At 41.9% G+C, this 25,340-nt stretch overlaps 1 protein-coding gene across 7 annotated transcripts in view; it reads right to left on the bottom strand.

Moving 5' to 3' along the window:
- Nucleotides 1-25,340, bottom strand: part of ECT2L (epithelial cell transforming 2 like) — an 81,428-nt gene that overhangs the window by 16,598 nt on the left and 39,490 nt on the right. For 6 of the 7 annotated variants that reach the window (XM_078447373.2, XM_078447380.2, XM_078447377.2 and 3 more), the window contains 8 exons: nt 23,414-23,582; nt 19,354-19,482; nt 13,140-13,232; nt 10,944-11,126; nt 9,028-9,131; nt 8,501-8,626; nt 3,762-3,848; nt 932-1,146 (listed from right to left, as the gene is read on the bottom strand). In XM_078447373.2, coding sequence (XP_078303499.2) covers nt 932-1,146; nt 3,762-3,848; nt 8,501-8,626; nt 9,028-9,131; nt 10,944-11,126; nt 13,140-13,232; nt 19,354-19,482; nt 23,414-23,582 — 1,106 coding nt within the window. The remainder of the gene's footprint in view (nt 1-931; nt 1,147-3,761; nt 3,849-8,500; nt 8,627-9,027; nt 9,132-10,943; nt 11,127-13,139; nt 13,233-19,353; nt 19,483-23,413; nt 23,583-25,340) is intronic. The other variant, XM_078447378.2, reaches the window with a different exon arrangement.

The raw sequence follows: 25,340 nt of genomic DNA, 5'->3' as shown, positions 1-25,340 counted from the left end.
CCCCCCCCCACCTGGCCCGTTTCCCTGAGGCCCTAAGGTTGTCCTTCATTCCACCCTTGATGGGACTTGAAACCAGGGAGAGGCTTGTTCAACCTGTTCCTTTTGCAGGAATGGGGGGTGGCCACGGAGTGCAAGGCACTTCTGAATCACCCAGAGAGGTGACTCTGCCTCTGGCAGAGAGGCACCAGCTCAGTCTGTCTTTACCGCTGGTGCACGTGGTCACGTTTCTTTGTCAACTGGGGCATACATGGAACAACCTGCTGTCATTGAGCTGACCCCCCAGCCTTGGGTTCTCGAAGTACAGTATCCTAGTGACCTGACTCCATGAAATCCTTTGTTTTCGTTCCCTTTGCTCACCTGGGCACTGCTGATTAAGAACAGTGACAGGCACTCTCTCTCAAAAAATCAAAATAAAATCAATAAAAGGGGCACCTGGGTGGCTTAGCTGCTTAAGCGTGCAACTCTGGATTTTGGCTTCAAGTCATGATCCCATAGTCATGAGATCAAGCCCCACAACTGGCTCTGCCCTGAGTGTGGAGCCTGCTTGGGATTCCCTCTCTCTCTCTCTCTCTCTCTCTCTCTCTCTCCCTCTCTCTCTCTCTGTCCCTACCCTCACCCCCCCCCATCTCAAAAACAAAACAAACAGACGGTTCTTCCCATCACCTTCTGCGTGAACAATATAGTGAATACAAAATCCCCAGGCACTCAGCTCCACTCCTTGAACCACAGCATCGAACTGAGGCAGGGATAAGCCCCCAGGAGTTCTCACTCTTGGTCGCAGCCCAGCAGCAAGAGTCCTCTCTCGTGAGATGATCAGGGGCTCTGAGCAGGGCGGAGAAGAGCCTCTGTACAGCTTTTGAAATAATTAAGGGTGGGCTCCTCCCAAGGCATGATGAGTGAATATTTGAAGAAATGCCTACACAGAGTTTACCTGTTGAGACCTAGAATCCGCAAAACGTCGGAGAAAATGATCCGGATATTTGCAGCACTCAGAATCGCTCTATTTGATGACAGGGCTGCTTGCAGTGGTGCTGCGTAGACCTCTTTCACCGTTTCCAGCATCTGTACATATTTTCTCTCACTCCGTAAGAGTTCCCTGACAACCCCCGTTCGCTTTCCAGCCGAGTCCATCTGGAGCTTTCTCTCCTGTAGAAAGGCATTAAGGACTCACAGGGAAAGCAGAATGACTCTTTCCGTGTTTACAGCCTCCAAGAGCCTGAAAGCTGAAGGAGGCAGAGAAATGACCGACGAACAGTCGGGCGGTCATTCTGAGATTCCCCCTTTGGGGTTTACAGCATACAAGGTTGAAGGGGACCCTGATAGGGGACTGTGGTGGACCCTGCTGACCACGGCTTGATCCGGTATCACCAACTAGCCCCTCCCATCGGGCCAGTCTTGGATCCCGAGGGGGCCAGACTGAGGCTCGATGTCTATCCATCCGGTCTACTTGAATACGTATTCAGTGACACGTGCTAGGTGGTCACTACACAACGATGGGAGGGCACAGAGCCTCGCCTTCATGATGGTGATAGTCCAGTGAGGAAGCCTTTGGGTTGCCCACTCTTGATTGCTCTCCTGTGCCTTTTCCCCAGTGTTTACTGACTGATTTATAGTGTTTTATTGACAACACTGCAGACAGAAGAACTGAAATGAGCTAACCCTCCTATCAATTAATCTGCTTCCAAATTAATTTTCAGTGCTGGGACTAATTCTTTCTCTTCTATCCGTACTTTTCAAAAGTTGAAAAATGAGTATCCTTACAATAGAAAACAATGAAAATATTTAATTTTTAAAAATGCAATGGCCTTGTGTTTGAGCCTAGAACTATTAATACTCTTAGAACGCAATTTCTCCTTCTCCCTTTAGCCCTCGGATGCCCCACACCGCCCCAAATGAAATATAACAATACGAAGTGTAATGCCATGTGATCTTTGCCCAAAACAAATCAACCATAACTTCATGAACCAGAATTCAAATATAAAGTAAATGTAAGAGAAAAACCAGAAAACTCACTCTATGAAATACTATAAACACACTGTTTTGGTAAAGTTTTATCTTTCAAACACAGGATCTATCTATCTATCTATATCATACCCATTTAGACATTCCTAATGAGTTAAAAAAAAAAATACATTTATAGCCCCACCTGGCAGCTGGCTTGGAGCCCGTATTATACTTTTATGTGTACAAATGTTTTTAAAATATTGGAGTTCTCCAATATTTTTAATCATTTGATTTTTTATTTATTTATTTATTTATTTTTATTTTTTTTTCAATATATGAAATTTATTGTCAAATTGGTTTCCATACAACACCCAGTGCTCATCCCAAAAGGTGTCCTCCTCAATACCCATCACCCACCCTCCCCTCCCTCCCACCCCCCATCAACCCTCAGTTTGTTCTCAGTTTTTAAGAGTCTCTTATGCTTTGGCTCTCTTCCACTCTAACCTCTTTTTTTTTTTTTTTCCTTCCCCTCCCCCATGGGTTTCTGTTAAGTTTCTCAGGATCCACATAAGAGTGAAACCATATGGTATCTGTCTTTCTCTGTATGGCTTATTTCACTTAGCATCACACTCTCCAGTTCCATCCACGTTGCTACAAAAGGCCATATTTCATTCTTTCTCATTGCCACGTAGTATTCCATTGTGTATATTAATCATTTTAAATTAAGGTTTCAGTTGTCAAACCTATTGTCTTAAAACCATTGTCAGGTGTTGTGACCAACAGTGAGATGAGATACTCTCATATTCATGGCGCTATGTGAACCCCCTTCTCCCTGGTGATTCCAGGGGGGTGTACCCGAGGGTGAGCGAGCACCCACGCCATGAGGTCCACACGGGCAACACTGTGGCAGGTGGATTCCCCAGAGCATGGCCAGGCTTGGAAAGGAACTCCACGGTTGAGCTCAGGGCTGTGGGATTCAAGTTTCTTTCTCGGCAGGCAGTGTGACTTTAGGGAAGTCATTTAAGTGTTCTAACCGTAGTTCCTCATCTACAAAATGTGGTCGCTCACATCTACCTTAAGGGATTGTGAAAAGGAAAACAGGATGAATTTGCGAACGTGGGATGAAGAAAGGCAAAGCGGCTTGTGTGTGCTGTGTGTTAGGGCAGGATGGGACCAACCTTGACCTCCTCCACGTCCTCCCCTTTGGAAACAGAAAGACAGGGCCCTGAATGTTATAGTCAGCCTTCGAAGTCAGACTACGAGTTGGTGGGTCATTTAGAAACTGTGAAGCTTTATGTCCGTGTGCCATTTCTCTAAATGCTGTCCTCCTGTCATATTAGAAAATCAGAGTAGGTTGTCTGGGTGGCTCAGTCATTAAATGTTGGACTTGGGCTCAGGTCATGATCTCATTGTTCATGGGCTCTAGCCCAGAGCCCTGGGTTGGGCTCTGTGCTGACAGCTCAGAGCCTGGAGCCTGCTTCGGATTCTGTGTCTCCCTCTCTCTCTCTCTAATTTTTAAAAAAAAAAATTTTTTTTTAAGGAAAAGGAAAGAAAAAAAAAATCAGAGTAGCACAGAGATGGCTCTTGCTCCCAAGATGTTAATTGGTTAATTTCTTGGTTAATTTCTTTTCAGACCAGGACATATTCAAAAGAAAAATCTACCTGTTGGATTCCCTCACTTATATTTAAGTTTTTTCCCCCCTAAGGGAAACTGTCAAGAAAAAAGAACCAGAATAAAGGCTGACGCCTTTTTTGGGGGGGAGGGGGGGTCAGGAGCAAAACAATGGAGAATTCTTACTATATAATCATTGGCTTACCAGCTTAACCAGCGTCTCAAAATTTAGATCGTTTTTGCTGCGACTTGATTCTGCATCCTGAGGGTTGTCTGGTCTAACATTTCTTTCCTGAGGATTAAATGCAGACTTGATTATTTGGAGGCAGGCCTTGGGATGTCTGAATGCCCAGTGGGTGCTGTGCCTACGGGAGGCTTTCAGTAGCTGTCTGCCTTCAGCCCCAACCACGGTGCTCCCCAGGCACAATGAACTAAGCACTTGACACAGTTGATGACTCTCTTAAATTAAATCTGATGTTAAAAAAAGTAAACTTTAGCTTCCTAGGAACTACATTATACTTGAGAAACTGAATTCAGTGCAGCCCCCCTTCTCCCTGGGAGGCAGGAGAGAGACCCTGCTCCTTGAGGCGGGGTGGGGGGGGGCGAGTGGGGGGTTGGGGGGGGCTTATCTGCTCACTGAGGCACGAGGAATCCCACACATTCCAGGCCTCTGCTTCAATTCTGCTGTCATTTGTCAGTTGAGGACAAATGGCTTATCTTAAAAGTTACCAGAAGGGACATCTGGGTGGCTCAGTTGGTCAAGTGTCTGACTCTTGATTTTGGCTCAGGCCCTGATCCCGGGGTCATGGGATCCAGCCTGCGATGGGCCCTGCGCTGACAGCGGGGACCCTGCTTGGGATTCTCTCTCTGCCCCTCCCCTGCTCTCACTCTCTCCCTTCTCTCTCAAAAATAAATCAGTAAACATTAGAAAAAAATAATAAAGTGGCCAGAAGAAAAAGGGCACAGCACTTTGTAAAATCCACCCTTTTTTTACTCTAATGAAAAACGTGTCAGAAACAATCCACATGCTCTCTCTAGAACCTGTTTCCACATTTAAATATAGCTTATTCTTTCTTCATGTTCCCTTGTGGCTTTCATATAAAGTAGCACATCGAAAAACAAAAAAAAGTCCCACCTGCTGCCCTCAGGGTCCTCCCTAGCAAGGGAACAATGGTCCCGGGTTTGTGGTGAGAGGTAAGGATGATTCCTGCTCATCACTGCTGCCTTTCCTAGTCAAAGATAAAACTACTCATGGTAACCCCTTGAGTTCTATGGCGAGAGTGGGAAAAAGAAAAAAATCAATGTATAACCAAGACTTTGTTTTTGGTTTGGTTGGGTTTTTTTTGTTGTTTTTTTTTTTTTTTTTTTTTTTTGGTTTTTGCCTTATTCTACTCAGTCAAAAGGAATTTTTGTTTTGTAACTGCAGCCGTTCTTTATGGCTACCCGAAGTAAGAGCCCTGGTCCCCCAGCCGCAGTCAGCTGGCTTCTCCCCGGTTTGCAGAGGTCCCACCTGAGCCTGCGCACTTCGCAGCCGCCCCAGGGTCTTTCCACCATTTCTTTTGCTTCCCCCATTTGTGGATGTCCCCTGTTAGCCTGCCATGTATTTATACTTCTGCTGGGGGTGGGGTGGGGGGCAGGAATCTAGTTTGAATCTTGGCAAAATCAAAGTTTCTATGAATGGAACACACTCTCTTCTTTCAGCATAAACAGCAGTGATGGTGATTTAATAGAGACATGATGACTTCAAGCCGTCAGTGGTGACAATGACACCAATAGTTGTAAAGATAGATGTGGCTGCAGACATGCAATGAGAACGACACTCAAACTGGCCCAAGGTTAAGAGAATCGAAACAGGACACAATCGTCTGTGGATCTCACATATGAGGGAGACCGCCTCACCCGGGACATCATCCCGCGTTGCGCAAGCTCGCACGAGTGCTTCTGCAAGGCCCCCCGGACCACTCTGGTTATAGAGAACCTGTTCACTCACACTGGGGCTTTGCTTCGCCTCTGGCTCAGCAGCAGCCACTTTTATTAAGCATCAATTTTTCTTTGTGGATAGCAAGTTGCTTTGGCGTGTGAATTTTGTTTGAATCTAAAAATAACAAGTTTTCTCACTGTATACGATACGTATAATTTCGTTACGTTTTAGAGACGATTTTTAAATTTAAGACATCATCCCTTATTTTCTTTTTAGGGATGAACTCAGAGGAAGTGACAGGGGCAACAAACTTGGCACATTTATAAGGAAACTACTGTTTGGGGTTGCTGGGCCTGTGCCTTGGCGCCCTCCATGACATATAAGGGAGGCCACTGATGACATGGTAGGAACTTTCCTGCCTTGTTTGCCTTTTCCAGATTATTGCCGATGCTTCTCCCACAAGACACTCAGTGCCTGAATTAGGGGCAGAAATAGCTGTGAAACTGACAGGTAGAACTCAGGAACAACCATGGGTCTGCTTGTAACCTGTTGCCATGGTTGTACAGTATCAGTGTAAACACTACAGTGAGTCAGTACTGCCCAGTGAGACAGATAGGATCTGATTGGACAGATGGTAGTAGACAGACAGACAGACATGTGCATATACCTCTATCTGTATATACATATATGGGCAGAGTCTTGGCCATCTGGATGGAGGGTAGGCCCTGCCCGGTCATACCTTCAGGCACGGCTCTGTGTGTGTGTGTGTGTGTGTGTGTGTGTGTGTCTGCTCCTGGATTTGGCAGGCAAGTCCTCTTACAGAATCCCCTATGGAATGGTCTAAAACAATTATCTCAGCAGAAACCGTTATTTTCCATTCCTATGGCTGTTAAGTTTGTTCTTCAGGACAAATATCTACAGTTTCTTTATTATTTATGTATTTGCCGATTTTTAAGTAGGCTCCATGCCCAGCACGGAGTCCAATGCAAGGCTTGAACTCAGGAGCCCGAGCTCAGGACCTGAACGGAGAGAAAAAATCAGACGCTGAGCTACCCAGACACCCCAATATCTACAGTTTAAAAAATAAACTCCGATGTGTGGAGAAACTCGATTTCTCTATTGTATCCTAATTCCACACCTATGTTTAAGCCGTGGTTTTTCTTCCTGGAAGTCCCCAACTTTGTTTCGTGGAGTTTGTGCACAAACTCTTAAGTAGTAAACAACAGAAAACCAAATAAGAATGTAGCATATATTTTTCCTAATTTGATTTTTGTTTTAAATCAAGGAAATTTCTAGGCATTGAGTCTTCCGATTCTGTACTTCTATTACTGGCAGGTGATGTGACATTAGCAGGCCTGCTTTCCAGCAATGAGGCAACTTGAAGTCCAAACATTCTGTGTTATTTTATTAAAGTGATTAGATGTTTAGGGGCGCCTGGGTGGCTCAGTCAGTGAAGCGTCCAACTATTGATTTCCATTCAGGTCACAATCTCACAATTTGTGGGTTCAAGCCCCACACTGGGCTCTGTGCTGACAGTGCGGATAAATATACATATTAAATATATTAGACATAATATATATTAAAATTAAATTAAATATTATATATGTATATATATATATACACATATATACATATATATACACATATATATATACATGTATACACAATACATATATACGTATGTATGTATATATATCTCCTATTACTTCTGGTTCTCTGGAGAACCTGACTAATGCGTGGTCTGCAAGAGTCTTTTGAAAAGACAGATTCAGAGATGGGGCATGAGGGAAGCAGGGCTCTGACCTATAAAAGGCTTAGATGTCCCTGAAAATGTGTTAAGACTCTTCTTCGAAAGGAAGCTTGTGCTTGAGAAGAATAAGTCACTTCGTGGGGGTGGGGGGGCAGGTTAAACCAAGGGTCCTGCTCTGGTAACAACCAAGGGGTGCGTGTGCATAACTGCATGGCTTTCATTTTGCTGAGCAATCTGGGGACTTGGCAGAGGGGACGCTGCTGCCAGAAGGTCCTCCGTGGTTGCCTCTCCTCCACTGTGCTGTCCACAAAGAAGTGTGAAGAGAGGCTTCCAGAATAGCAGGTTAATAGCCTGTTATTTGCCTGCTTGATAGAACTCATAGGTCTATTCTCACTAACAGTCTCCATGGTGAGTTTGTGTTTGGGGTGGTGTCCCCAGCCTTGAAGCAAGAGGTGATTTTTCTATGGGCATCACGTGACATTCTATGGACATCATCTGAAGTGATATTTTCTTAGAAACCAGCTCTCTGAATGACAATGCAGTTTTCCGTATTTCCCGAATCCGTATTATTTCACTGAACCAAGAATGGGTGGATTCTGAACATAGTGCTGGCAAAATTATTCTTGTTTGCTTGAAGAACTGGCTTCAAACCCACCTTTTTTTCCTTTTATGAATCTGAATTTCAACTAAGAAAAGAACACATCCTACTTTTATTTAAAAAAAAAAAAAGTATCCTGGACTGCAAATGAAACCATTTTCTTGGGGCGTCTGGGTGGCCCACCCAGCGAGTGGTTATTAAGCGTCCGACTTCAGCTCAGGTCATGATCTCGCAGTCTGTGAGTTCGAGCCCCGCGTCGAGCTCTGTGCGGACAGCTCAGAGCCCGGAGCCTGCTTCGGATTCTGTGTCTCCCTCTCTCTCTGCCCAGTCCTGCTCTTGCTCTGTCTCTCAAAAATGAATAAACGTTGAAAAAAATTTTTTCTTAAGTTTTCTCTCGAATCAATCTCAGGACTCCACTGAGCGAGCTGCTTAATGCAAATGATGGACTCTGTTCCCGGGGCCCAGACCGTGTCTCTCTAGTCAAGGAGTGCAGCTTCCCGTATTAAGTGGCTTCACTCTCATTAGGAAACTACAAAACACCCTTTTTTTAATAATAATCCATGAAAAGGAAATTCGTAGGAAAAATGACAAGTTGAAAGCTTTCCAAGTAGAATTATCATTACTGTGTATGAATTTCTTAACCACATGTGTCTAACAGCACAGCAATAACCTTACCTTCATGAATAAATCGAATGTTGCTTTTGGGTCACATTTTGTCAGAATAACGTCTTCTCCGAAATCCTTGCTTTCTTTACTACTTTTCTTCAGCAGAAAATTTGACAAAAATTCCAGAGGTTTGTCCTAAAAAAATCAACCCCCCACCAGAAGAAAAAAAGAAAGAAATTCCAATTAAAACATTCATCTGAAATACAGGTCGATCAAAGTGCAGCAGAAAAGAGCAGCGTTGTCTTCTTTCTACCCAATTAATTTAAGTCTAGGAAACAAAGTAAGTATTATTCAACTAGAATCCGTAAATGGTACTTTGTAGTTAATTTTGGTTCTCTTATTGTCCAGGATCTCTCAGGGGCTGTGTTTTACAACCCGATATAATCTCTCAGAGGAACTGTTCATACAAAGGGATAATATGGTTAAAAAAAAATCAATGCAAACTAAAAATGTATTTTAGTATTGGATTTTTAAAGTTGGCTTTCTTCGAAAAAAAAAAAAAGAAAAAGGTTGGCTTTCTTTGAAGAAACACTTACAGAATTATCTTTTGAAAGTTCCATCAGTCCATCTGCCAGAGCTTGTGCAATTTCTTGGTTATTCAGAATGTTAGCCACACTCATGTGGTCAAACATGAATTGCCCTGCGAATATATAAGGCCATCTGCCTTGTAATTAATTTACGTAAGAGATGTGATCAAGCAGAAAACAATTCAATCCTCACCATTGCTTTTTAGTGGATAACAATGTGAAGAATAAAAAGTAAAATTCCACTATGCCATGGGGGCTATCTACCCCCCATGGACATCATCTTATATAAATTGACCAAGAGTAACCAAATGTGCAGCATATGAAAAAGTACCCATCCTGGTAAGGCTGATATTAAATAGAATATATAAATTGGGCAATAAGGAGGGAACATGTGAAAATAAATCTTGTAAGTTTAAATTTTAGATTCTCAATCCCACCCAAAATGTCTCCTCACTCCCCTTTATCTATGTGCTCAAGTACATAGATACTTTAAGTCTACAGGAAATGACATACAAACATAGTTACACAGACATCTTTTATGTTTTTTAGTGTTTTGAACAACATACATTTATGTGAAAATGATTTTATTCCATTTAACTTCTTCTTGCTTACAAATATTATTTAAAAATTCTTCTCTCTTGGTACACCTGGGTGGCTCGGTCGATTAAGTGTCCAACTCTTGATCTTGGCTCAGGTCATGATCTCACAGTTCGTGGGATCAAGCCCCACATCAAGTTCTGTGCTGACAGCATGGAGCCTGCTTGGGATCCTCCCTCCCTCTCTTTCTGCCTCTCTGCTGCGTGTGCTTTCTCTCTCTCTCTCTCTCTCTCTCTCTCAAAATAAATAAATAAATAAGTAAACATTAAAAAAAATTCTTCTATCTTGAAAAAGCTAACTTTCTCACTTTTCTTTTTGGTCCTTAATACCTATGAAAAAACCAGGAGAAATAATTTCTCCCTATTTATAGCCTCATAACCATTTTTCAGTATTGGCTGAACATCCACTAAATGTGGTCAAGTGGATAGTACATGAAACCAAGAATAGCACTCCCAGTTTTGCCCTGTTTTGGAGGCATTGATGTAAAGAGATGCAGAACATATATTGACATAAAATATCTACATGTATAGCTGTGTTTTATGGCTCTTGTACAGACAGTTTTTGTGGCAAAAGACATCAATAAGAAACAGGGCAGGGAAGGGAAGGAAGAAGTAAGACACAACTAACTACTGGCTTGATTTCAGGGGTGTTTAAGGTAGATGGGAACAGTTAGGGATAAATTGAATAGGTAGTTAAAGATGGGAGGGTGGTCATTTACCCAGATGATAAACAAAACAAACCCCAAAAAACCCCTCATTTTAAAGGAGGGATTGACTTAGGGGAAGGTCCAATACAGAAAACTGTTTCCAAGACTCTATTGTGATAAATCAGTCATGAGTAAGGAGTGTGAATGGGAAAATAAATTCAGTGATGCCAGTAGGCTCAGCGGAGGACCATGGAGCCCATCACCAAATTGAGTATTTTATATAGAAAATAAATAGAACACCACCCCAGAACAATTTAAGTAACGGGTGCTGTGTCTAAGAGGAGCTTACCTTTTAGAGCAGATTGTGGTGGGGAAAAGGGCAGAGCCCTCAGGCCTAGCAAACATTTAGTGAGTTTTGTGTAGGTCGACAACCGCCTGGCACAGGATTAGTAAGATGGTTTCATTTAAAATGAACTAGCTTCAGCATTTTGAAGATGAACATATTTGCTCTCATTGGCTATTCCTTACATTCGAAAGGAGATATGAAGGACAAAGGGAATCAAGTTTTACTGAACAGGTGCAAAGGTCAACTTTTGCTTGAGCCATTCCTAAACTTGTATTTGCTCCGGAAGCAGAACGAGCCTCATAACTCACCTGCAACAAAAGTAGCAAGAGTTCTTACCTATTATCTTGGCACTGATGTTCTTTCGCAACTCCTTGAAGAGAGGACTTAACTGTTTCCTTACTGATTTCAAGGTGTCTTCCAGAAAGTCCGCGAGGCTGGACCACATCTGCAGCTTTGACTCACTGAAGTAGATGCCAAAGGGATCCCTTTCCCACGGTCGTCCCAGCCAATCACTGAGAACTGACAGTATTTTCTCCTTTTATTATTGCAGGCTTAATATCTTTCTCCTTAGAAGACTAAGATAAATACCCATGGTCTCCTTTCAAAGGTAAAATTACAAACTCAAGAAGCACACAATGAATAATTTCAAATACCTATCTATTCTTTGATAGATAAGGCTGACATGTTATATTTGAAAACAAAATTAAGTAGCTGCTGGATTTGTAGATCAGGAAGCAGAGTGGCCATCTGGGTAAGAATATACTGACTTTGCTTTACATCCTAAAAATGAACATACAAGAAAATCCCACTCGGCCTGGCTTCCCCATCATGCCATCCAGAGTCATCTTGGGCTCGCCAACCCTCTAGCTTTCTTACATCATGTCGAGTTGCTCTCTCTCTATAAATCTCTCTATAAAACCGCAATGGGTGCTTCAGAGAGTTCTCTCCTCGAAAATCAATTACTGAATGATACTGTGGCATGTTAAATCTGATTTTCTGTCCCGAATGGATAGGTAGCCTTATTTGATTCCTGTCCCTCATTTTTATTGATAGACATGTACAACTCTGTATAAGATGTTTTCCTAGAAGAAAACTAAGAAGAAGAGAGGGAAAAGGAGGACGAACAGAAGGCAGAGGAGACAGAGGAGGAGAAAAAGAAGAAAAGCTTCCCCAGAAAGAACAGCGTGTGCAGGCTGATGTCCCCTCTCCATAAGGCCCCATATGCTTTCACATGGCAATGCAGTGATACAAACTAAAGTGAACGAGTGAGTTCTGCTACAAAAATCTATCAGGCCAATGTGCTTTCTGTAGATATGTGGAAACTTGTCCCTTACAAGTTCCAATCATGCCAGTTTTTCCCAGGCTCGAAAGTCTTTTGGCATCTGGCATTAGAGAAGTCATGCTTTACATGGTTTCTACGTGGCCCCAAACCCCAGGTAATAGGAGGCCAGGGAGTTTTAAAGGGGGAAATGATTATATTACCATTACTGTAGCAGAGCAATGTGGTCCTCTTGCTGGTCAGCCAATGTCACATTTAGATTCAATATTTGCAACTTTTAGTATCTAAATCAAATTTTGCTCGCAGATGTATTTTCTCTTTGTTTTTCCTCTCAGGTAATGCAGTTGAATTGGAACCTGAGCAAGCCCCTTCACCATCACTTTATAGCTGAATTCTTATTTCCCAATGACACTATATTGATTATATCTCACTAAGAAGAATTATTCTTTATTATTTCTCTAGATCAGCAACTATACACGTTTAACTGTTAAAAGTGACGTTTTCCCAAATGTGCATCAACCGATGAATAGATCAAGAAGATGTGGTTTATATATACACTGGAATACTCACTCAGCAATGAAAAAGAATGAAATCCTGCCATTTGCAACAGCGTGGATGGAACTGGAGGGTATTATGCTGAGTGAAATAAGTCAGCCAGAGAAAGACAGACAATCATGTTTTCACTCACATGTGGAAGTTGAAAAACTTAACAGAAGGCCATGGGGGAAAGGAATGAAAAAAATATATATATAGTCACAAACAGAGAGGGAGACAAACCATAAGAGACATTTAAATGCAGAGAACAAACTGAGAGTGGAAGGGAGTGGGAGAGCAGGGGGGGCGGGAAAATCGGTGATGGGCATTGAGGAGGGCACTTGTTGGGATGAGCACTGGGTGTTGTATGTAAGTGATGAATCACGGGAACCTACTCCCGAAGCCAAGAGCACACCGTATACGCTGTATGTTAGCTAACTCGACAATAAATTATATATTTAAAAACATGATGTTTTCAATAGAGTTTGTCCACATGATGGTTTGAAGCGAATATCTGCAATAAATAACCCCTTTCTCAGCAAATGACTGAGCGCCAGGCAATAACATAGTTTGAATTGCGACAGCATTCCTTCAGAGAAGGAATGGAAGACAGTAATTGACATGAGTCAGAACCGGTATTATTAGCTGTGCTGTGTCTTTTGGTGACCCTGGAGTTGGTGGATGTTACCGGGCACTGTGGTCAGCCCCCGTGTACTTACTGTGTTGGTAAGAGCCAGTTGCAATCCCAGTGGGGGCAGTAAAGAACGTGCCAGTTAGCTGAGACAGCTGAGAAAGAACTTCTATTCCTGCCTCTGCGCAGTCAAAAATACTGTCATTAGTTTACTCACAGGTTTTGCCTTGGAACACTTAAGTATTACTTAGGAGCACTAAGCTGGCCAAGAAAGGCCGCGAGGACTTCTCGTCTTCGATCCAAATCTCTCATGGAACAGTCCACAAACGCTTCACAGCTCACCCCTAAGTGCCGAGGTCCAAACACTTAATCTATGGGGACTACACAACAGGGTGGAGACAGATGGCATGGGGTTTGACCTGGTGCTTATTTTCAAATTCAGAATACTCAGGCCAAAGGCAGAGAAAAGTCTACATACATTTTCGAAAATAGTTTGACTCAAAGGAGAAGTCTCATTGTAAGAATACAGACTTAAAACTGTTGAAACTTAAAAACAGCGGTCAAAATTAAGTATGGCATTAATTTCACCCCTTCTTCAGTGACACAGCATAAAGATGGAATTATTAAATTCAGCACATAGAGTGAGTTACTTTGAATGAAACTAATATATTGGGCTATATATTTTAACTCTTTGTGGTCTAAGAGTAAACAAATTACTCCAAACTGTTTCAATTGTTTGGAAAAAGATGGCAGTGGCTGAAAGGTTGGGATGTCTTTTGTTTACTGGGGTCTAGTCTTTGTTTTTTAAGTTTATATATTCGCTTTTGAGAGAGAGGGGGAGAGGGTGAGGGGCAGAGAGACAGAAGAAAAGAGAGAATCCCAAGCAGGCTTCGTGTTGATAGCACAGAGCCTGATGTGGGGCTCAGTCTCACAAACCGCGAGATCATGACCTGAGCCAAAATCTAGAGTTGGGTGCTTAGCTAACTGAGCCACCCAGGAAGCCCTACTGGGGTCTAATCTTTTAACTGACACATGGTCCAGCGAAATCAATAGAGTCCATAGGTATACCTACATATATGTGCTCAACTGATTTCAACAAAGATGCAAAAGGAAGGCACGGAGAAAAGGACGGTCTTTACAAGAAATGGCGGTGGAAAAATGAGATATCCATATGTTAAGGAAAAAAACCCACAAAACTTCAACCTGTACCTTTAACACTATGTAAAATAAACAAATCAATGAATCAGAAACCTAAAAGTCAAAACAATAAATAATTTAGAAGAAAGCATAGGAGAAAGTCTTGTGAACTTGAGTTGGGTAAAGAGTTTTCAGATATGACACTGAAAGCATACTGTATAAAAGAAAAAAAAACAAATTTGACTTCACAAAAATTAAGAACTTCATCTCTTCAAAAGGGATTGTTCAGAGAAGGAAAAGATAAGTCCCAGGGTGGGAGGAAATATTTGCAAATCAGTTTTCTAGACTACATACAGAGTTCTCAGTAAGACAACAAACAACCTAATTTGAAAAATGAGCAAACGATTTGAACAGACACTGCAGCAAGGAAGACAAATGAATGGCAAATAAGCACATGACAATATGTTCAGTATTATCGGTCATTAGGAAAATACAAACTAAAACCACAATGAAATACTACTGCACACCCACACAAATGGCTAAATTTAAGGAGACTACGTACCCAGTGTGGGGGTGCTACACAACTCAAGTTCTCATACACTGCCAGTGGAAATGAAAAATTCTACAACCACTTTGGAAAACAGCTTAGCCGCTGTTTAAAAAGTTAACACCAGGGGCGCCTGGGTGGCTCAGTCGGTTGAGCATCCGACCTCGGCTCAGGTCATGATCTCACAGCTTGTGGGTTCGAGCCCCGCGTCTGGCTCTGTGCTGACAGCCCAGAGCCTGGAGCCTGCTTCGGATTCTGTCTCCCTCTTTCTCTGCCCCTCCCCCACTCCGCGTGTGTGCGTGTGTGCGTGTGTGTGTGTTTGTGTGTGTGTGTGAAAAATAAGTAAATATTAACAAAATAAATAATATAAAAAGTTAACACTGATCATATGACCCAGCTATTCTGCTAGGTATTTATCCAGAGAAATAAAAGCATATGTTCACACATAGGCTCATACCAGCTTTATATGTAAGACCCAGGAACTGGAAAGAACTCAAATATCTATCAACAAGTGACTGAACAAACTGTGGTATATGTGTACGATGCAATAATTCCCAGCAATAAAAAAACAGTGGACCATTGATACAAGCATCAAATGGATGGATCTACAATGATTCTTCTGAGTGAAAGAAGCCTGACAAAGAAGAGTGCACGATGTATGTATGGTTCCATTTATAGAAAATTCTGTAAAATACAAGCGAATATATTGTGAAAGAAAGTAGGACAGTTGATTCATGGCTGGGGGTGGGGAGAAGTAGGAGAGAAAAATTACAGAGTGGCATGAAGAAAATTTTTGGGGGGGTGGTGACTAGGTTCGTTACCTCGATGTTTTATGGTTTCACGTATCCATATGTCAAAATTTAGCCAATTGCACCCTTTAAATAGTACGGTTTATTAGGTGTCACTTATACCTTCGTAAAGTTGCTTGAAAATGTTTAAATAATGTCCAAAACAGATAAATTCTAGGTGTTGGGCTTATGAAGCAACTGAGCGAATGACGATATCCTAACCGAGGAATCCCGGGCCAGGTGGGGGGGTTTGGCGCTGAGGGGGCAACCCGGCCTTTTAGGTATGTTAACTCTGAGATGCCTCCTAGATGCCCAAACTAAACATTCGTATGAGGACGTCAAGCTAGCTGCGGGTGTGCAGCTGGGAGATCGCAGAGCCGGAAGCACAAATTTGGGAGTCCCGAGCACACGGATCGGATTTAGAGTCGGGAGCGGATGAGGTTGTCCAGGGAAAGAGTGCGGTGGTGGGAAAGGCCGGGCAGCTCGCAGAGGGCGGGGAGCCGGCAAAGGACCGCGGGAAGGGCCCGCTGACGGAAGAGGCAGCGCAGGGAGAGGGTGGTGTTCCGGCAACGGAGGGAAGGAGGAGAGTTTCCAGGAGGAGTGTCCGTGTGCGTGAAATGAGAAGCGAAGGACGGGTGAGGAAAGTAGTCGGCATAGACCAGTGCTTCTCCCAGCGTGCCCCGGGAGCGGCAGCACCTGGGAACTTGTTAGAAATGAAAATTCCCAGCACCTCCCGCCCCCGGCCCCCCGCCAGACGTACTGAGTAAGAAATGCTAGGACAAGGTCTAGCAATGCGTACTTTAAAAAAAAAAAAAAAAAAAGTCTTATGTATTTATTTTGAGAGTGAGAGTGGGGAAGGGATAGAGAGAGGTGGGGGAGAGAGAATCCCAAGCAGGCCCTGCAGGGGCAGCGCCGAGCCCCACACGGGACTCGACCCCATGAACTGTAAGATTATGACCTGAGCCGAAATCAGGAGTCCCATGCTTAAACCACAAGACCTCTAGGTGACTCAAATACACATGAACATTTGAGAACCACCGAGATAATCCGTATATAGGTGAGGGTACATAGGCGAGGGAAAGTTTATGGTCTCTCTCTCTCACTCTTTAGGACAGGAGCTGCTGCTACAGGTGATCCTGATTTGATAGGAATGACCCAATAAAAGAGGGTAGAGGCTGTCGGAGAGAACTGAGTGTAGGAATGCGGCCGTGAGGAGGTGAAAGGTGGTGAGATACAGAGTCCTAGCGGATGCCGGATCTCTGATTTGGGCAGAGGTGTTTCTTCCATTGTAACAGAAGGGAAGACAGAGAGCGAAGGTAAGAAGCGGGGGGAGGCGGTGGATTTGGTGGTGGGAGGGGAATTCGGGAGTTTTCTCAGGGAAGAAAAAGGCAAGGTCAACAGCTGAAAGAGGTTATTGAAGTATTGACAGAGGAGGAGCAGGGACGGTATAGTCCTCTCCAAGAGTGGGAAAGGAATTTACCAAAGGAATTTACCAGGTGCTCATCAGTGTTGCAATCTTATTCGGCATTTATGCCGTCAAAGTCAAGTCAGATTAAAAGTCATATTACTTTTTTGGCAGGCTTCAGCTGCTTTAGTGCAGGCAGGCGGAGGTTAGGTAGATGATGGTGTTTAAGGAACATTGTAATTGAGCCTGAGAAAGAGAGCCAAAGAAGTTCAGATTCTTTGCAAGAAACTAATGATAATGATGAACCATGAAACGCAGGTTTAACAAAGAAGGAACCAAGGATGAAGGCAAGGTTGATAGTGTAAAAGTGAGAGTGTGTGCATTGGAGATCTTCAGGCAAAAAACTATTAGAGTAGGAATATTTGGAACATGGTTGTTGGAATATTTGGCACATGATTTGGAAGTGGTACTCAGGGAGAAAAATGCTGGAGATCAAGCCTTCAGAGGTAATAGAGCTCCCGGGGATGACAAGCTCAAGAGTGATGACCGAGGTGGCAGAAAAGAGATTTTTGGACTGAGAACCTGGGATCTTTTGACTGAATCAGGGTCTTGATGGCTCATCCAGGTGGAAATGACCTTTGACAAGAACTTTAGAGATGGTTTGGGGGCCAAAATAGTGGTGAGAAGTCTGAGCGCCATTACGTTTCACTGGAGACAATTCTTTAAATTTTTTTTAATGTTTATTTATTTTTGAGAGAGAGATTGAGATCAAGTAGGGGAGGGGCAGAGAGAGAGGGAGACACAGAATCCGAAGCAGGCTCCAGGCTGTGAGCTGTCAGCACAGAGCCCAACATGGGGTTTGAACTCACAGACCAGGAAATCATGACCAGAGCCGATGTTGGACACTCAACCACCTGAGCCACCCAGGCGCCCTGAGACAATTCTTATATCACCAAATCTATTGTTCTTTTCCCCTTTTGCCCTTATTTTCAAGCCATTCAAAGCTTTACTTTCCCAAATCCTTTCTTTTTGTTCTACTTCAGTTAAAATTTTTGCTTTGCTCTCATTATAAAAGTAATACTAGTTCGTTATAGAAAATCGGGAAAAATAAGAGATCAAAGAAAAAGAAAAAAAGAGAAATCACTTATCTATTATTAACACCTTGACATCCTTCCAAACCCTTTTCTATACACACCCCACTGCCACTCCCACCTGCCCCACACAGATTTTAAACCGAGGAATCCCACACCACCCATATTTGATTTCAAATGTAGAAAATCTGAAAAACTCATCTAGAGATAGGTGCTGTTAATATTTTGTTGTATTTCCTCCTAGATTTTTTTATACCTATTTTCTATAGTTAAGATTACATAATTATAATAACTGTATAAGAAAAAAAATTATAATATTTTGTAATTCGTTTTTCTCTAACCCTCTTCCCATTCTTTTGTTTTTCCCTTTTCCCTGGTTGAACTGTGGCAGGGGCATGCTTTGCATGTATGAATAGTTCAGTGAAATCTGAGGATTAGACAGAGCTTTAAGACTCATAGTTCCCTAAGGAATGGGTAATAAGAAACTGTTCGAGAAAATTTAATCTTATACTCCCTCTGCTTTGCTCTGCTTGGCATTAAATAATATATAAAATTAAAAAAAAAAATAAGCCCATGATGGCAGAGCTTTTATTTAATAGATGTCTAGAAAGTGAATCTGTCTTATTGTTTCTAAAGTTTCTCTTCAAGTACTGAAATCAACTTTGAATTATAGTGACTGATAGTGGACCGAGGGGCGCTGAACATTATCAGCAACCTCAGTGATCAGCAACCAGTCTCATTTTTACCAAGCACTTCACCTGTTTCTAATTTTCCAATATTATTTAAGTATTTGTATTATTTATTTTTAAGTATTTACATTATTTTGATATTCACAAGTCCTGTAAGGTCAGATACTATTCTCCTAACTTTCGTATGAGGAAACAGAGGTCCACAAACTTGCCTAAGGCCATACAGCTAAAGTGGTATGCCTAGGATTCAAGTTCAAGGTCTTTGGTCACCAAGTTCATGCTCATTCCTTCCAGGTTCAGAACACAGCGGGGAGGCTTTTCCCAGGTTGATAGATTATGGTTTCTGTGCTGGTCAGGCACTTTCTCCTGTATAGTGGAGGCTGATTTTACCATGTTTTCCAGAAGAAATACAAATAATGTTCTTGGCTGGCTCTTGCCACTGGTGACTTTATTTCTGTTCTTGCCCCTCGTTACTTTGACAACTAACCGCAACTCTTTTCCCCCTAAATACCTGAGTACGTGAGGTATAAGAGAAAAAAAGAAATAAAGAGGAACATGGGACTGACTCATACGAACCGAAGGCATTTCAAAAATCCACAAAATATCACTATAAAGTAGGCACGACCACCGCCTTTCAAAACTGACCGGATGCTCCGAGTGGTACAAAGAGGTCCACGTGACCCCCTTCTTGTTCAGGAGCCACGTAGCTTCCTAGTTTCTCCCAGAAGTCTCTCACTTCAGGCCTCAATAAATTTTTAATACCAATTTTATAACCTGAGGAAAAGAAATCAAAATGTCCTCTTAGTCTGTAACATTATCAGGAACAGAAACCCTTAGCGGTTTGTGAAAAAGCAACCACAACTCAAAAAGCCAGTATCTGCTCCTAAGACTCCAGTCTGGAGGGTTCCTCTCCTTTAGCACTGCACCACACTGGGGCCACAAAAGGACCCCAACAGGGCCACAGTCTCCTTCACATTCTGAATTTATTGGACGCTGTGCGCTCTGATTTAGGACACCGTCTCTCTGCCTCCAATGTATATATACCCCAAAAGTAAAGTATATACATCCCAAAAGCGGCAGTGTGTTACCAGGCTCACAGCAGGGTTCCAAGGTAGACGGTCAGTCAAGCCCTGAGATTTTTGCAACCAAGTTCCAAAGTTAAAATGTTTCTCACAGTTGTCAATCAGAAAAGAAGTCAGAACAGAAGGCTCCCAGAGATGGTAAACATCCTGGAAACGCTCACTTCCTGGGAATTCTATATGATGATTCAACTAATGAGAATGTGTTTGGACCCATTTCTAAGGGACTCCTGGAGACTCTGAATTCTTAAGTCCCAGGAAGGCAGTTGAAAACAAAGCCAGGCAAGAATCCCAACATTTCACTTCTTTCCACCGAGAAGTCTAGTTACAGAACGGAAGGGCGTGTTGAGATCACTGGAGTAAGAGATTTCATTTTGTTGTTGGTTTCAAGGCAAAAGCTCTTGCAGAAACACCACAATTATATGGAGGGAAAAACTTCCATTTTCAGGTATTTTGTTATGTTACTATGACATTTAATAAAGAAAACAAAGGGAGCACCTTGGTGGCTCAGTCGGTTAAGTAGCTGATTCTTGACTTTGGCTCTGGTCATCAGCTCACGGTTTGTGGAATCGAACTCCAAGTGGGGCTCTGCTCTGACAGAGTGGCTCTTTCTTCCCTGTCCCTGCCCCTCCCCCCATTGTGTTTCCTCTCCCTCTCACACACACTCTCTCTCTCTTCAAAGTAAATAAATAAACATTAAATATATATGTACATATATATTTATTTTTATTTTTTTATTTTTAAAGAAAGAAAACAAGAAAAAGGCAGAGTTTAGAAACCTGTCTCATCTGGAGAACAAAAAGTCTGAGATGTTAGAAAACCCTAACAGGCTCTTCTACTCTGTAAGAGGTGAACCTACTATGCCACGGCATAAATTTGCAATTGATACCTCTCCATCATTTAGAGGAAAGCTGCCATGTAATTAATCGTAAATTTAAACCCTGACTAGTAGCCATGCTTTACTTTGGGGGGGGGGGGTGCGGCATATAAAATCAGGTGTGGAACGCAACTTGCCCCAGGCACAGCTAACCTGAACAAAAAAGACAAAAATAAAGTAAAGATAAACCAAAAGCAGCTTATTTTTGTTAATAATAAAATTCACTAAACCTATCCCAAGCATGCTGAGTTCTAGCTGTCAGCAAGCCCTCTTGCTCAACCAAAGACCCCAACAGTTAAATCCAGAAATAGACAAGATTGCTTAACTCATGCTCCAAAGAAAACCCATTATGCCTATTTCTTACTGCACTTTCTTGAGGCATTCCCAAGACGTTATGCGATGACTGGACTCTTCCAGTTGGACCAGAAAAGCCCTGATAGCAATGGAATGCCTCAAAGACCACACCCAACGTGTCCCCTTCTCTGCCCGTGATGGTGAGCTGAGCACATACCAACCCCCAGCTCATGATCACGTGCCCCCTGCCTGCTCTCGTGCACGTACCTCACTGAGCCCATCTCTGTAAAACTCTAGTATCCATCTTGCAGGTGGAGAGGTCGGTTGTTTAGGCTCAAGCCTGCAACTCTCCTTGGCTACTGGCACTCAAAATAAATGTCTCCCTTTCTTTCTTCCAAACCCTTGTCTCTTGAGTGATTGGCTTCTCTTGCCATGAGTTTATCTGCATTTGTTCAGCAACAGTGTTGTCAAACCCAGCCAGGAGCTATGCTCTCGGTTTGTGCAGCCCTCCTGGGATTCCCCCAGATGGATCAGTGGGCCCCGGCAGCCCGCCGGAGCTTTCCTGCTCCGTTCCTGAGTTAGCAGCTGGGATAGATCATTGGGCGACATAGCCACAGAGATGGCAGTTTTCTGGGTGATTCAGGTATTTGCTTGGCCATGTTGTGAGTTCCCTGCCAGCCAGATCCTTGACCATCTTATTCCCTTTCTTCCCTCATCTCCCAAAGGTGGAAGATTTCATGCTAAAACAGTTCTATCTTAGGTATAACAAGGAAAGAATGTAAGTTATAGTAGAAGGAGGACTAGAAACTGAAACTTTAGTTCTAAAACACTCATCATCTTCTTCCCCCTGGAAAGGATAACGATCATCATTTTTAAAAAATGTTTATGTATGTATGTATGTATGTATTTAGTTTGAGAGAGAAAGAGAAAGAGCATGAGCAGGGAAGAGAGAGAGAGAGAACCCCAAGGGCTCCATATGGTCAGTGCAGAGCCTGACTTGGGGCTTGAACTCACAAACCAGGAAATCATGATGTGAGTTGAAATTAAGAGTCCAGGGCTTAACCAGTTGAGCCATGCAGGTGCCCCACCATTAACATTTTTAAAAGATGACCCATAACAAATTAATGATACCAGCCAATCCTTTCCTTTGTGGTATAAACCACTTGGAAGTACAATGCATTCTATTAGTGATATTTGCTGCTATTATAATTACTACACTTTCATCAAACTTAAAAACTTCTGTGCATGAAAGAACATAATAAACAGAGTACAAGGCAGCATACAGAATGGGAGAAAATATTTGCAAGTCATATATCTGACAAGAGATCAATATCTAGACTAATAAAGGGTATCTACACCTCCATAAAAAATATCAAATAAACCCATTAGAAAATGGGCAAAGGACTTCAATAGATACTTCCCTAAAGATATACAAATAGCCAATAACCATATGAAAAAATGTTCAACATCACGATTCATTAGACAAATGCAAATCAAAGCCATAATGACTATCACCTTAAACCCATTAAGATAGTTAACTATCAACTAAAAACAAACAAAAACACAGAAAACAACGAGTGTTGGCAAGGATGTGAAGAAAATGGAACACTTTCTGTCTGCAACAGTGCACAAGGGAGCATAAAATGGTGGGAAATAGTATGGCGTTTCCTCAAAAGATTAAAAATAAAACTATCATATGGTTCTGCATTCCCATATGTGGATAAATATCCAAAGGAATTTAAAGTAGAATCTCAAAGAGATATCTGCATACTCATGTTCACTACAGGACTATTCACAAAAACAAAGCAGTGGAAGCAAACTAAATGTCCATCAACAAATGAAAGGATAAACCAAATGTGATCCACATATACAATGGAATATTATTCAGCCTTAAAAAGTAGAGGAAATCCTTTCATAAGCTACAACATGAATGAAACTTGATGACATTGTTAAGTGAAATAAGCCAGTCACAAAGTTAAATACTGTATGATTTCACTTAAGATGAGCTACATAAAGTAGTCAAATTCATAGGAACAGAAAGCATAATGGTAGTTCCTAGAGGCTGGAATAAGGGGGACAAGGGAAGTTTTTGTTTAATGGTATGATGATGAATTTTACGTATCAACTTGACTGGGCCACCGGTGCCCAGATATTTAGTCAAATATAATTTTGGGTATGTCTGTGAGAGTGTTTGGGAATAAGATTAACATTTGAATAAGCCGACTGAGTAAAGCAGATAGCTGTCCCCAGTGTGGGTGGGCCTCATCCAATCAGTTGAAGGCCTGAATAGAACAAAAAGGCTGACCCTTCCTTGAATAAGAGGGACTCCTCCTCTATGACTCCTTTGAGCTAGGATATCAATTCTGTTAGCAAATTGAAAAATAGTATTCTGGAGGTCATACATGTGGTAGGCATTGCTGCAAAGTTGGTTGTTGTCTCGAATCTCCCAGCTTACCTTGGAGTAAATTGATTTCTCTGCTGTCTCCTTCACTAAATATCCCCATACTCTGTGCCTTCCGTCCATCCAGAGCTTTTTCTATGAGATAAAGCAGGCTCTCCAAGGTTAAGCCACAGTGTTCATACACCAGAGAAATGATACCTGCCTTAATGCTGTCCACTACTATCTAGAAAATGAAAACAGAGCCCATTATTTTAGCATATTTATTAATAAAGACAATGGGTATGTAATACGCTCTGATTTTTAAAGACTTTTTGTCAGAAACTGTGGAAGGAGGAAGATAAGCTTTCTCTTTTGTTGGTTTCTTTTTAAATAATTTCATTTCTTTTCTAATTATAAGAGGAGAAAATTAAGTATACCTACAATTCCATCCCTCAGGGGTAAATACTATTAACAAGTTAGATTACTTTCTTCCAGTCTTTTTATTTTTGTACATACCCGTGCAAAGACATGTGCAACTTTTAAACATAATAAAATTCAGATCATGTGATTTTGCAATGGACTTTTAAAATAGATTTAAAGTTTTCCTCTTAATTATGAAGTTTTGAATTATCGATAGTGATTGATTGAATATATCCCATTTAAATAAATATTAAAACCACTGTGCTTTGAATTCAACAACCAAATAAAGTTTTCATTGTGATAAAGTTAATTCATTAGCAGCAGACATGTTGGAAAGTCATTAAAGTCCACGATTTTTTTTTTTGCCCGCAAACCTCATGCCACTTTCTGAAGGTCACACAGTTCCACTCAACAAAGAACTACCACACGGTCACGACCTACTTTTTGCTTAAACACCCATCACATGTATAATAAAATAAGTAATTATGGCGTAGATTTATGTAAAGAAGACAAATAGGAGGATAGACCTACTTTATTTTTTACATTTTAGTTACCATGCAGCACAATATTGGTTTCAGGAGTAGATTTCTGGGATTGATCACTTACACATGACACACTGTGCTCCTCACAGGTGCTCTGCTTAATACCCATCACCCATCTAGCCCACCCACCACCCACTTTTAACCGGTTTTTGTTGTTCGTTTGTTTGTTTTACCCAGATTCTATCACCAGTTATCCTTTGTGCCCAGCTTGATGCCCCTTATTAAACATCAGGGAAACTATCTGGGGCCCACCTGGAGATCAAAGCTCTGATCTTGCTTTCATGTGTATCCACTAAGTCGGCTGGTTGTGAATGATCAGAGTCAATTTCTAGGTGCCCAGAAAGAATACTGACTTAGTATCTTGAAAGCAACCATTTTGTTACAAATACAATTTTTTGAAAACACTTTTTAAGTAGGCCAATGAATATAACCTGCCCCGTGTCATCCCTTCAATATGTCCCTGTGTATCAATGCATACATATGTACACATATATACAAATACACACACTCATATATCTCTAAAAATATGTGCTTCCTATGTCTTCTTTGTGCTTCCTTTATTGTTCTTATTACTCATATTAAAATTAAAATATATAACTTCATTATAGAAAGGACATTTTTTATGTCTATTTTTGAGAGAGAGAGAGAGAGAGAGAGAGAGACCGAGAAAGTGGGGGAGGGGCAGAGGGGGGAACAGAGGATTCGAAGCAGGCGCTGCGCTGACAGCAGCGAGGCTGATTTTGGGCTTGAACTCACGAACCGTGAGATCATGACCTGAGTTGAAGTAGGACGCTCAACCGACTGAGCCCCCCACGTGTCCCAGAGAAAGAACATATTTTAATTTAATGGCACCTCATTAAATAGGTCACAAACTAGGATTCCTGACATTCTTCTTTTGAGAAATGGTGGTGACATGATAGTATTTAATTCCTTGGGCATTCCAAAGAGGTTTTAAAATAATCCTTAATCACCTTGCTCTTTTTTGGACTCAGTGCAACAGATTCAATTCAGTAAGAATTCACTGGACACTTAACTACTTG

This window comes from Panthera onca, chromosome B2 (assembly GCF_046562875.1).
Source record: "Panthera onca isolate mPanOnc1 chromosome B2, mPanOnc1 haplotype 2, whole genome shotgun sequence".
Classification (NCBI taxonomy): Eukaryota; Metazoa; Chordata; class Mammalia; order Carnivora; family Felidae; genus Panthera; species Panthera onca.
The sequence above is the reverse complement of the archived record's forward strand: the minus strand, read 5'-3'. Positions and strand labels throughout refer to the sequence as shown.